The 13,231-nt window shown below is 43.2% G+C and overlaps 1 protein-coding gene across 2 annotated transcripts in view; it reads right to left on the minus strand.

Annotated features, from left to right (window-relative positions):
• Positions 1–13,231, minus strand: part of kdrl (kinase insert domain receptor like) — a 73,742-nt gene that overhangs the window by 18,629 nt on the left and 41,882 nt on the right. For both annotated transcript variants that reach the window (XM_083785931.1, XM_083785930.1), the window contains exons 18-25: positions 11,600–11,704; positions 9,375–9,488; positions 8,832–8,920; positions 7,917–8,070; positions 4,877–4,974; positions 3,766–3,888; positions 2,646–2,757; positions 338–437 (exon numbers count right to left, since the gene is read on the minus strand). In XM_083785931.1, coding sequence (XP_083642057.1) covers positions 338–437; positions 2,646–2,757; positions 3,766–3,888; positions 4,877–4,974; positions 7,917–8,070; positions 8,832–8,920; positions 9,375–9,488; positions 11,600–11,704 — 895 coding nt within the window. The remainder of the gene's footprint in view (positions 1–337; positions 438–2,645; positions 2,758–3,765; positions 3,889–4,876; positions 4,975–7,916; positions 8,071–8,831; positions 8,921–9,374; positions 9,489–11,599; positions 11,705–13,231) is intronic.

The following is a 13,231-nucleotide window of genomic DNA, read 5'->3' on the forward strand; positions in this document are numbered from 1 at the left end:
GCAAACATTTTGGACTACAAGCTGTTGTATGGCTTTCGGCTGTGTTTCGACTGCCCCCCTCCCCCTCATACAACACAAATGTTGTGTCAAACCATGAGACTCCCATTGGAAATGCATTGGGGCAAGATGTATCACACCCTTTGTATACAACAAGCATACATCAGTCTGTTGCGAAGGTGTGAGTGAGGCCTTAAAGTACGGAATTGAAATTGTACTTGAGTAAAAGTACAAAAGTATCGGTATCAAAATTGACTTAAAGTACTAAAAGTAAAAGTACTCATATTGCTAGAGTGTAATAATAAGTACACAATAAAGTGTAGGTGATCTGGAGCCTTACATTTCGGAGGAAGAGTATTCTGGAGCCCTCATCCTGGTACCTTCTTTCAGCCTACAGCAAAAGTCTTCATCGATTTGGAGGCCCGGGTATGGAGAGGCACCTGGGAGAGGAAAGCCATCAAAAGTGAACTAGTATCGCATGATTCATTGTGCCTCACAGAGCATGACTGCACTGCACTCAGTTTAGTAATGCTGTTCAGAGATACCGTATTATCCATCACCAAAATCTTATGAGTCATACTATGGGTATAGTTTCAAATTTTAAAAAAAATGGATTAGTCTGGGGGACCTTTATTTTAAATCTGCCAATAAAAACATAATCATAATTTAATATAAATGCGCCCCAGTGAAACTATTGTAGATGTTTTGAAAATAATTGCCCACCACTGCAGTGTTTTCAATAAATGTTTTTGACAAATCAACATGATTCCTAATTCTTCCTCTGGACATACTGTAAGCAGTCGTGTACTGTATTGAGCCAATTCATATCTATACTATCTAATCCTAACTGCTTTTAGTAAAATATTACCCATGCTATGCAATCCATTCCATTCCATTTCTTGATGTATTAAACATTATCTTGTGCTTGGCTGAAATCCCTGACACAATATCTCCCAGGAGTCCCAGCGTCCTCCTCATGCATTCTACAGATCCTGCCCCCATGTTTCATAATGTCATAGAAAGTGCTCTCATCTTTTGTTCTTCATCACAGAGCATTTTATTTTCTTTGATCCTTTTGGGTTTGTTTCATCTTTGATCTCTTATCTGCATATTTTGATATATATTCTGAAAACCTCTTTATATAAATGCACCATTTACAGTATATTCATAGGACGGTCACACATTTGGTTCACATGCCAATCCCCCCCCTGAACTAGTGTACACTTTTGACCCCAGAACATTATCGGGCTCCAAGACTTGCTCTTTTGCCATTTTTCTTTGTCATTTTGTTTCCTTGTTTGCTGATTTATGTTTCTGTGATCCAGTTTAACACTACCCATATGTGTTCCTGTGATGGTAAATGTCTTGTGCTTAAAAGAAAGTGGAGGAGGAAGAATGACAGAAAGAAAGAAAGAAAGGGCGTAGGGGTGATGTCAGTGGTCTTTATGCCTTGAAGAAGTGTGCGGTCAGTGACAACATGGCATGGCAGTGATTCATGCGCTGGCCCCATGCATCAAAAGCAATGCAGTGCACACACCACTGGATCCGCATGGACTTCTCTCCTTTTTAACATTGACTTTTTACTGCCGTCTTAATATCTCATGCTATAGAACTGAGATGTGTGGCGGTGGTGAGCTCCGTGCCGCGGTTGGAGAGTCATGGGACCGCCACACAATGCCGTCTAAAAAAGGTTGCAGCGGTTTCACAGCGGGGGTAAACGTTTACATTGATGGGCTGCTCGGATATACAGCCAGTTTGCATTGCCAGCTGGAAAGAAACAGACGGCTAATAAATGGGAGGTATTCTTTCTTCTTAATGTCCCTTGCCGTGTTCTAAAATTCACAGTCAAACTCCGCTAATGTTTTCGCGCGAGCGGCATGAAAATAGCTTTCTCAAGCTGACAATGCAAACCTTCTTTGTCCCAGAGGCACAATTACACAGCAGTGGAAGACAGTTATTACCCAGTACATCTGGTGAGGCTCTGTGGCTGGGGGCACCCAGCTAGCCTCTTCTCACTGAACATCCTCGTTTTAAACACTTAAACCCTCTATTCTTAGCCAAACACACTCCAGTTACCACTGTACTTGAGCCGCTTTTTTCCATCTGCACCAAATCTCTATGGCAAAAAGAAAAAAACATAGCCGATCTACAAGCTCACAATTTGACCCCCTCAATAGACAAGCCCAGTGGTTGAACTGCTATGCTTTATGACTACATGTACGTAAATTGTAACAATTGGAAAACCGCACATTATTAGAAAATAAACTTTTTAATTTATGACATAAACTGGAGGGAAAATGGCTTTGCGATTAGTACTTTTAAAAATGATGAAGTTGTCATTGGCCAAGTTGAAAAGTATTGGCCTGCTGGCATCTTACACAAGAAATATGACATACTGTAATTGACAAAGTAGTTTGGGAGATTAGCCGCAGACAGTTCATCAATTGAATGCAACATCTCCGCCAAGATATACAAATAATTAGACCATAGAAATCCTAGAATCTCCTCCATACCATGTACACTAATTATGGCCATTCATCTGACTGTTAAGTCAGATTATTATGAGAGGTTGTATAATAGAATGAGATTTGAGACCCACTCAAACCCGAGTTCAAATGTGTGGTCAGTGGACGAATGCTCCTACTTACCCAGAGAGAATATCTCCCACATGAGAACTCCAAAAGACCACACGTCACTCTGGGTTGTGTAGATCTTGTCAAAGATGGCCTCTGGAGCCATCCATTTGAGGGGAAGTCTAGCCTGTGTGCAGATATGATATCGAGGTAAGATATCATTTACATCTGTGTAGCTCATCACAAACTCATCATTAATCATTTTGCTGTCACATCTGAGGTGCCTTCTGATTGGGGTTGTGTGACATGCTGCTATTTCTTCTGAACTTTCATCAAGAGCTCTTCGTCCGGTCGGTGTTCTGACAAACACAAGTGACACTTTTGTTGGACATTTCCAAGAACCTCTCTGCATTTGCCAAGTCAGCAATAGCAAGATATCTTGCATGAATGACATTGACGTGCATTGCTCAGTGTTAGGTTCTCTTGAGTGACGGTAATGGGAGTTAAAATCAGTTTTCCCAACCAGTCTAGATGCAGTGGACCCTTTAGAGTTTAGACTTTAGTGTAGTCATTTGTCTTGTCATTATTATTATTTTATGTTAGAGTCTCCCATGTATTGTACTGTGTTTTTGTATGTATAGTTTTACTACCATTTTTAAGAGCCTGCTCAGGGACTACAGGTGTAAATTAGCTTATGGCTAACTCTGGCCCATTTACATGGATGTGAAAAATGTTGATTAATGAGCATTGTCCCTGTCAAAATAAATAAATACATTTGTATTAATGTTTTGTCTCTTTCTTTAATGTAATGTCTGGTTGTATTGTGGTACTTGAAAAAATGGTAATGGTTCTATAATTATGCATTGTATGTTACAATTGAACAGGTGTGAAATTTCAGAGCCTCAATAAAAATACATTGAGAAAAACTAAATGTTTTCCCGTCTGTGCGAGATGTTAATTAACAATCAACCGGAGTCTTCCCCCCATTGATAATAGAGGGTATGCGCGTGACATCATCGTACCTGGAAGTTATGCGGGAAAACTACTTTCTGGCCTTGACAGCCCATTCATCCAAACAGAAAAGTCCTGTCTGATTGCATTAAACAATGGGGGGGGGGGGGGAGTGTCCTGATGGGAAAATCATGCATGTGCATACTCTCTATATTTCACTGACTCGCGTAATAAACACACTTACGTCTCCCTTGCGGACATAGTCCGGGTCTTTGTAGATGTCTCTGGCGAGTCCAAAGTCACATATCTTCACAACATTATTCTCAGACAGCAGGATGTTCCTCGCAGCCAAATCACGGTGGATGCACTAATGAGGGGAAGGGGGGGGGGGGGGGGGGGGGGGGAGTAGATTTGTGAATAGTCAATGATGTTCAAGTTCATGGTTCCAGAGTAGCAAATATTGTACTTTTTCTCCATGACAATTATTTGAAAACTTTAATTACTAGTTACTTTTAAGATCTTGATTATTATTATTATTACAAAACGTACATTAACCACTTAAGCCCTATATACATTTCGGCCATTTGAAAATAGCCGATCTACAAGCTTACAATGCGTCGTGGTGCTACTCTTCGTGGGCTCGTAGATCTGCTATTTTTAAAAGATTGTATATTGTACATTTGAAAACTTGAGGGAAATGGGACATTCTGTATAATGAGTACTTTCTACTTTTGGTTACTTTAAGTACATTTTGATTACAATAATAATGTACTTTTTCTCAAGTAAATCTTGAATTCCGGACATTTACTTGTATTTCTACATTGCAGTATTACTTAAGTAAAAAAGTACTAAAAAAGAGTACTTTTTTCTGCACCACTGCATGTGAGTAACACATGGTGCAGCCATCAGAGTTATCAGAATAGATCGGATGTCTTCCATATCCAGGTTATCCTATTTTCTCAAATGGCTTATTTAAGAACAATAGCTTCAAACATTAATCACCGGTATCCGGTCGGTCTCCCCAATCTTATGAGTGGGGGTGGGGGGGGGGGGGGGGGGGGTCTGCTAATTCCCCCACACAGTAACTTCTCGACCGTTTCGGACGTGGGGCGGCTCGCCGGAACCGGCTCAGTTCACACGGGTGTGATTTTCTTTTAAAGATTTGTTTTTGGCTTTTCTGTCTTTAATGATATTGTTTCAAGTGGAGATTGACAGGAAAGAGGGAGAGAGAGAAGGGGAGAGACATGTAGCAAAGGTCGTCATGAACGGGACTCGAACATGCGAGTGACGCGACACCGCTGTCAGGCCAGAGCCTATATGTGGCACTGGCATGGACCACTAGGCCACGTGCTTACCTTGCGTGAAGCCAAGAACTCCATGCCTTTTGCAACTTGAAAACTGTAGCAAATCAAATCCTCCAATGTCAGCACTCTCTTATACAGGTCCTCGTGCTCTGAGAAAAAAAGAAAGAAAGAAGAAACTGTTTTTGAGAAAGTTTTTCACACACGACGATTCATGCATTTAAACCAGAGTACACAAACTAATGTATCTGTAAATGCTTGGACAAAGGGTTCCCTTATAAATGTCTCTGCAAGCCTCCAAGATAAATGCCTGAATACACTACACCACTGGTTCCCCAACTTCTTAGGTCGAGACCTCCTAAAAGAGAAATTAACATTTGCCCGGGACCCAAACTAGTGAAAATAGCACATCTACAAGCTTGCGGGTATGAGCTTTACAGTAGATCTGCTATTTGCACTACTTCTAAAACATTTCTTTAAGTAAATTATTTCAATATTTATCTTATTGTCTCCACCAGCCGAAGGCATGGGGAGAGTATGTTTTGCACTCCGTCCGTCCGTCCGTGTGTCCGTGTGTCCGTCCGTCCGTCCGTGACCAGCTAATCTCAGCCACCGTTAACCCGGTCGATGCCAAATTTTGCACACACACTCCCTGGATGCCAACCATGAACCTCTGCCCCAAACTTTCCAGAACGGCCTGTTATAGCGCCACCAGGAGGCCGCTTTGTGCAAAACAAGTTTTTTCACAGTACACCTACAGATTTTGTCCAAACATCACGCAAATTAGTACACAGTCTCTCTAGAGCCATTCAACGAAACGGGTCTTTCAGATTTCTCAGACTCCATCCTGATTGGTTAAGATTGGCTTCCAAAGTTCACAGGAGTGCTCAGTTTCAAACAAAATGCTGCAAATCATGAACACATCGCGTGATTTCCGTGAAATTGTGCACGCACATTCCCACTAGGCCGAGGACGAAATGCCACATGAACAATTTCAACTCAGCCTCAAGGTGGCGCTATAACTGGCCCAAAAGTGTTTTTACCTCTAACTGCACGGATCTGTGGATAACCTGGTGGAGACCTGTGCCCAGAAGGGCACTTTTTCTAGTTTTGTTTATAAAATCCTTTTGATAGTATTTAGTTATTTGATGAAAAGTTTTTGTAATAGTTGCGATTCATTTTTGACCGCGACCCAAAGATGGTTTGGGAAACAGAGCGCCACGCCATCGCCGACATGCACTTTGTCACGTAGGTGTGTGTCCCACCTACACTCTCCTGTCTTGAAAACATCCTTTGCTCACTGGACATAAAAGAAGAAGGAAAAAAAAATATTCCTCCTAATTTTTCAGATGTTGGGTGTGTGAGACCGAGGCGTGCAAGATCACGGGCCGGGTCCGGGCCGGCCGGGGGTCTGAAATAAAAGGAACGACTCAAGGCGGGGAGTCCTTCCACTCTGGCAACACCTGAGTAAACAGCCAATCAAACCAGAAATAACACGACGGGGACAACGTGGCCGGCCCGGGCTCAGTGCTCAGTGCTTTGGAGCAGACAAACACTCAGGTCAGGAGGCAGGAAATAGACAGAGGCCTCCACGACTCCACCAGACTCCGTGGGGTGACAGTGGCTCCTGCTACTGCTGGCTGCACCAACAGGAGGAGGAAACCTCCCATCGGACTTGGGCCAGAAAACAATGGGGTGGGGTGGGCTGGGGTGGGGGGGCTTAATTCCTGTGCAAGGATGGGTGAGACGGAGGTGAGCGGGGGAAGGGGGAGACAAGGGGAGGAGGGCTGCAGGAGAGAGCAGTGGTGGGAAAAGTACTCAATTGTTTTTTAATCATGTGTAAGTATCAATACTGCAATGCAGAAATGCTCCGTTACAAGTAAAAGTACGGAATTCAAAATTTACTTGAGTAAAAGTGCAAAAGTATTGGTATCAAGCCCGATTTCCACTGCCATGGCCTCACCACTCTACCCCACACACACCACCTACATGTGCCACCGTTTCCACTGCCAGGAATTGGGCTGAGTGGTGGTGTCACAGTGGTACTAAATGAGTGCCTAAAAAGTACCATGGTTGTCCAGGGTGGGTCTGAGCTATATAGGCTAAACGGGGACAAACACTTCATTACCACTCTACACTCTACATTACATTGTTAGGCAAGAAACAATGACCTCCACCTATGTCCTTACATTACAAAGGGGGCAGCGAAGACCGTACGGTGGACTCCATTTTGCTCCCTGGAAGGAAAGAAACATATGCGCAATGGCCTATATTATATGCAGCCAACACAGTTCAGCTTCCTTGGTCTCAACTGCACATGTTTCTTCCCTTCCAGGGAGCAACATGGAGTCCACCGTATGGTCTTCGCTTCCCGTCCTCTTTCAATAGTCCTTGGGCCCAACCTGGAAGTGATAGCCCTCCATGTCTGTAGTCTATAGCCTCACTCCAGGCTGTGTACTAACGCACGGACCATGTTTACTACTCTTAGCACAACCTCGGATTAATGTTTTATTAGGCTATCAGTAGGCTGTAGATCTGTACTACGAGCGCAAACACAAATGCAAACGCAAATGTGCGCTGGTACCCAATTGCCTCCATTTTCTCGCTAAATATATATATATATATATACACACATATATACACTGCAGTGTTTTTATGTGTTTCTTTGAGCATTTGATTAATGCGTTCGTCTGACCATATATCGCTGAGGGCTGCTTTGTGGAGCTTGCTCTGCGTAATATACAGCCGGTATCTCTCCTGTATTTCATCCGCCACATTGTTTCTGTTTGGTTCACTTCCTTTTATTTGCTGCAGATTGCATTCCCAATTTCCCACCTGCACCGAATCGAAATCAAGTGCGATTGGAAGCGAAGCGAAACCCCCCGTTTTTTGGTCGGAGTAGAATGCGGTTCTTTGATGCGCATTAGGATTCGAATGAGGCTTCACACCTGCCAAACGAAGCACACTTTCCGAACAATGTGCAGCAGGATTCGTTTTAATCGCAGTAAAGCTTTCTGGTGTGAATATGACCTTACTCTTTTGAATAGGAAACCATTTAACACTGCCTCAGAGTCACCATAGCTCTTATCTTTACCTTCGTCCTCTTCCTCAGAGTCACAGTAGCTCTTGTCTTCGATGAAGCCCGAGGAGGCGGAGCTTCCGGTGCTCGCCACGCTCTCCAGGCGGCGCTTCATCAGCTCGCTGAGTTCACAGCCCGACCCTGACGACACCGCCTTGCCGTCCTGGCTCTGTCCGCCGCAACGCACGCACACACACAATATATCACGGTCAATGAGATGTGAGCCAGCATCAATGTGTCCGTACATAGACGTGTCCGTACATAGATGTGTCTGTCCGTGTCAAGACTTGGCCTAGTCTGTGGCAAATTTGAGATTGTTTTTGTTTTTCATGTAACATTATAATCTTCTTATTTTGATTAGGAGAACCAATTACAGAATGTCAGTCTCCACTCTCCAGACAGACTCTCCTCAGAATATGCATGCCACTGATTTACTATGACTCTATGGGCTGTATTTTGCGTGTCTTAAGTACCAGGTCTTATTTCCTAACTTGAGTAAACTAAAGAACTGGAGGCGTGATCAATGCTCTTTGGCCACTCAGAATAGCCAAATGGCATTGATCACGCCTCCAGGTCTTTAGTTTACTCAAGTTAGGGAATAAGACCTGGTACTTAAGACACGCAAAATACAGCCCTATGTATGGACTTCACTAGGACATTGGTTCTCTAACGTTTTACTTGCAAGGACACCCATAAATCACAGACCACAGACCTAATGGTTATTTATTTAGGGATAGTTATGTGTTAGTCTACTCATTTTGTACGTCCGTGGCAAAAATAGGATTTTGACAAAAATGTCCACCACAAGATGATGACCCCTGGCCATAAGAGAGAGTTTCACTGCACCCGGCCGGCCTTGTTGTTTCCCCACACAGCCGTTCAAATGTTCACTGTTCAGGCATCACACGGTAGGATAAAGGAAAGGCAAACCTTGTAGACGACGAAATCAGCTCGCTTGCTTCTCAAGTAGTTGGACAAGTTGCCGTACTTGCAGTACTCCACAATCATCATCAATGGACCTGTGTGTGTGTGTCATATAAAAGAAAAACTATAAATAACTTGTCTAACTAAGCATGAATATTAAAGACATGCACATTAAATATCAACATTTCCTGCGTAAGTGAGATCCTAGTCGAGGTCTAACCCAGTGGTTCTCAACGTTTTTGTCCGAGGACCCCCGGAAATGCTTTGGCAATGTCTCGGTACCCCCGCTCCGCCCCCTCCCGACCCCCAATATAAATTGACTGCTACAATAACCTTAATAATAGAGAAAATACACCATTAAAAAAATTACTGAAACCAGATATAATCATTAGGGAAGGTGTATGCATGCACTATGTGTACTATATGTAAACACTTCATTTCCATTTTCCAGCCATTCAGTTGCAAAACAAAAGAAAAAAAGGGGGGGTTTTGTTTTTGTTTTTTAAATAATTTGGCGACCCCCCCCCCCCCCCCCCTGGTCTAACCCACCTCCAGGCTTGGTACAAGCTCCCAGAAGGTTGACCACATTCAGGTGATGGCCAATGTGGATTAGAATCTTCAACTCCGACATCAAGGCTTTCCGCTCATTAGTGGTAGCTCCCCCTGTTATAACGCAGAGACACACAACACACGGTGACATAATGGAAAACACACTCCTTAGCGCAGCAGCGGTTAGTATGTCATTTTAACTCTCCACAAAATCTGACATATATATGTAGTTTTTGATTCAATCTGATATTCATCTCTAAGCCCTTTTGTTTTGTTTAAAGGATCACTCAGAGCTATATGCTCGCGTACGGAACGTTTAGAAAATAAGGAAAATAAGGAACAGATTTCAACTCGCGCATACTGTAAGTAGAGATTTAGGATAGCTTAGAGACGTTTTCCATTCAGCAAAATAAGTTAATCCTGCACGAAAACGTGATACAGATTGTGTGCAAAGATAATGGTATGGAGGGAAATTAGTTAACATGAGAAACACACTTTCTCATACACAAAAGAACAAGCTTTATATTACACAGCATCTTAAAAGTAGAGGACGCTCATATGGAATTCATATTTGAATAATGGTGCACATTTCTAAAGAATAGAACGTAAACTTTTCTCTTTTCACTCGTATCCGAGTTGTGAGCACTATGAGCACCAGAGACCACTAAAACATAATGCATTAGTGCTGCTGCTTAAGGCAATATATATTTATTTGTCAAACATTTTCACCTTTTAGCATGCATAACCCATAATGAGTTCATCGCATTTGCTATATGAGATGATGTCACCCAGTCACATTTGTGCAAAATGGCTTAACCCATGTTATGCTTTAGCTATTGAAAAATAGCAGATCTACAAGCTCATAGCGTGGCACTTGAAAAATCGTGAAAATTTGGTGCAAATCTTTGAATATATATTCTTTCAGAGCGAACGTCTTTAACTCAAATCTTTGCTTCTGGGAGGTCCCTGGAACAACATAATTTCAGATGGTGGTCGGCGACCAAATACATATAATTTTTGGGGTCCTTGACATGAAATATTGTGCACCACTGACATAGAAACATAGGTATTTCAGTCATGATTTAGAAGACATTTTTAAAATTTCCCTGTCAAAGCAGGGACATTGTGATTAGGGAGCCATGATCAATATGGACATACATGTACGCCTGCTGCTTTCCATTATGTCTGAAGAAAGCCGTCTTTTCTCTGCTGAGTTATGTCGAGGCAGTGAAGGCAGTGAAGGCTGATGAAGGCAGTGAGTGATAGATGCATTTAACCTGTAGACTTCCTTCCTCATCCATACAGAGTTACTTCCTCATCCGTACACCACCAGAGGGTACTTATGGGTCACTCACTAGTCACTAGTTGTACACCATTTGCTTCTACAATAATGAAAGCAATGTGATCTCATGAACCTCAGTCATCACTGGGGATGAGGGGGGGGGGGGTATGTCATGTGCTTCACTGTCTTTTAGCTTATTGTTTCCATTTTTACCATTTGTTGTGAATGTTGTGAAAGCTTTTGTAATGTGGCTGTCAATGCTTCTGCAGAAAAATCGAGGCCAGCTGCAGGGGATCACTTGTCCAAACGTATGGACAAAATTGGACATTGATACGTTTGTTATTGCTCAATTTATAACTTTTTTTCCACTTTTGGAACGAGCCATCAGCTGCAGATCTTGGTCAATCTGAGGAATATCATATCTGATTCTGCACGCGCTCATCTTCTCATCAGGGAAGGCAAAGACTTGACCTCTACTTCATCGTGTATGTACTCTGTCAGAACCAGCCACCGCGTGCCTCGCTTTGAACCATTTACTCCAAGCACACATTAATTGCAGGCACATGTGCTGCTCTTGCTAGCATATGCGTCTATCATGTGCAGAACTAAATCCTCTGCTGAAAAGGACAAGGCGAGTTGTTATTCATCTGCCTAGTGTTGTGTTGTTAACACGGGTCCATGTGTTTGAGAGAGGTGGACGTTGCTCATTCACATCTCTGGGATGATATACAGATATGAATAATGAGAGCAAACAGAGGTTTGATGAAAAAGTACCATGGGACATTCTTCAAAATCATTATTCTCTAATTTTGAGGGGGCATTTTAAGCCTTTATTGACAGTGATAACAGAGAGAGAGATGAAATGTGGACAGAGATTAGGGGCATGACATTCAGCTTAATGGTTGCTCTAAAAACGAAATTTGAAATATTATTGGTACCGTACCTTTCAGCATTTTAACAGCGACCGTCTTGCACGTAGAGAGCTTGTCGATCCCGAAGGCGGAGGCCTCCACTACCTTTCCGAAGGCTCCGTGGCCCAGAGTTTTGCCTGGACAAAGTAAAGAGGAGCATGTTAGTTTCGATGGGATCTCCATGGGAGTCCTGTGCCCCCGGGGGCGGTACTGTAAATCACACTGCATTCCCTGTCAGTCCGGGTTATAGCTCTGTAATTAAAACAACCTGCTGGTGTTCTTCTGACCAATGAACCGCTCCTCTGGGGAATTTATGATCCCATTACCGAAGGATGACAGCGGCAGGTCACTGCAAAGTATGAGCAAAGAACGACTTTGCATAGGGCGGCTGACACCCCTCTGTCACATACGACTGAACGGAGGTGTATCTCAGTGGCTCTCAACCGTTTGGGTACTTTTGGGGGATCCCCAGATGATTAGCTCAATGTGAAACATTGTTTTCTCACCTCAACAGTAAACAAAACAACATACAGCATAAGTGTATACAGGGTATCTGCACATTTCTAAAGTGACAATTTAACAATCTTTTTAAACTTTAAAATAAAAGAAATAAGACTACGTCAAAAGCACCTAACCAACCAGTGGCGTGCACAGATATACACTAGGGGGTGCTAGAGCACCACCTGCCTGCCCTTGCCCTCTGGACAGCAATGTGCCCTTTAAAATAAAATAAAAGCTTCTAATATAATTATTATTTTATTTATTTATGCCCCAAAATCCATAAATCTCACAGTGGCAACCGGCCGGTTGCACATGGTGCCCTTTTTACACTTGAGCACCTGCCCCTCTAAATGTCTGTGCACGCCACTGTAACCAACTATACTATAATGAAATAGTAAACATTGGCCAAATTGTAACCTGAGCAAGAGGCAAACGTATAGAAAATATCCGTTCACCACGGCTCGCAATGCGAGGCGCTCTGAGCATGTAAATCGGCATTATAAAATGAAACGTTTAAGAACTCAACACTGTACCAGTGGACTGCTAATGTGCCATACAAAGTGTCATAATAAATCAGTGTCATACATTATCAGAAGAAAATCTGGAGACTGATGTTCAGTAATTGGGTCTTATGATAAAAATAAGAACATTATAATGGTCTAAATCTAAACTTTTCCACGGAAATGACCCCTGTGTGCAGTGCTCACTGCTCCCCTAGTCTCAGGTACGGACACATGGATGGATGACCCCTAGCTGTGTGCAGTGCTCACTGCTCCCCTAGTCTCAGGTACGGACACATGGATGGATGACCCCTAGCTGTGTGCAGTGCTCACCTAGTCTCAGGTACGGACACATGGATGGATGACCCCTAGCTGTGTGCAGTGCTTACCTAGTCTCAGGTACGGACACATGGATGGATGACCCCTAGCTGTGTGCAGTGCTCACCTAGTCTCAGGTACGGACACATGAATGGATGACCCCTAGCTGTGTGCACTGCTCCCCTAGTCTCAGGTACGGACACATGGATGGATGACCCCTAGCTGTGTGCAGTGCTCACCTAGTCTCAGGTACGGACACATGAATGGATGACCCCTAGCTGTGTGCACTGCTCCCCTAGTCTCAGGTACGGACACATGGATGGATGACCCCTAGCTGTGTGCAGT

This window comes from Protomyctophum parallelum (genome assembly GCF_964188405.1).
Source record: "Protomyctophum parallelum genome assembly, chromosome: 16".
Lineage (NCBI taxonomy): Eukaryota > Metazoa > Chordata > Actinopteri > Myctophiformes > Myctophidae > Protomyctophum > Protomyctophum parallelum.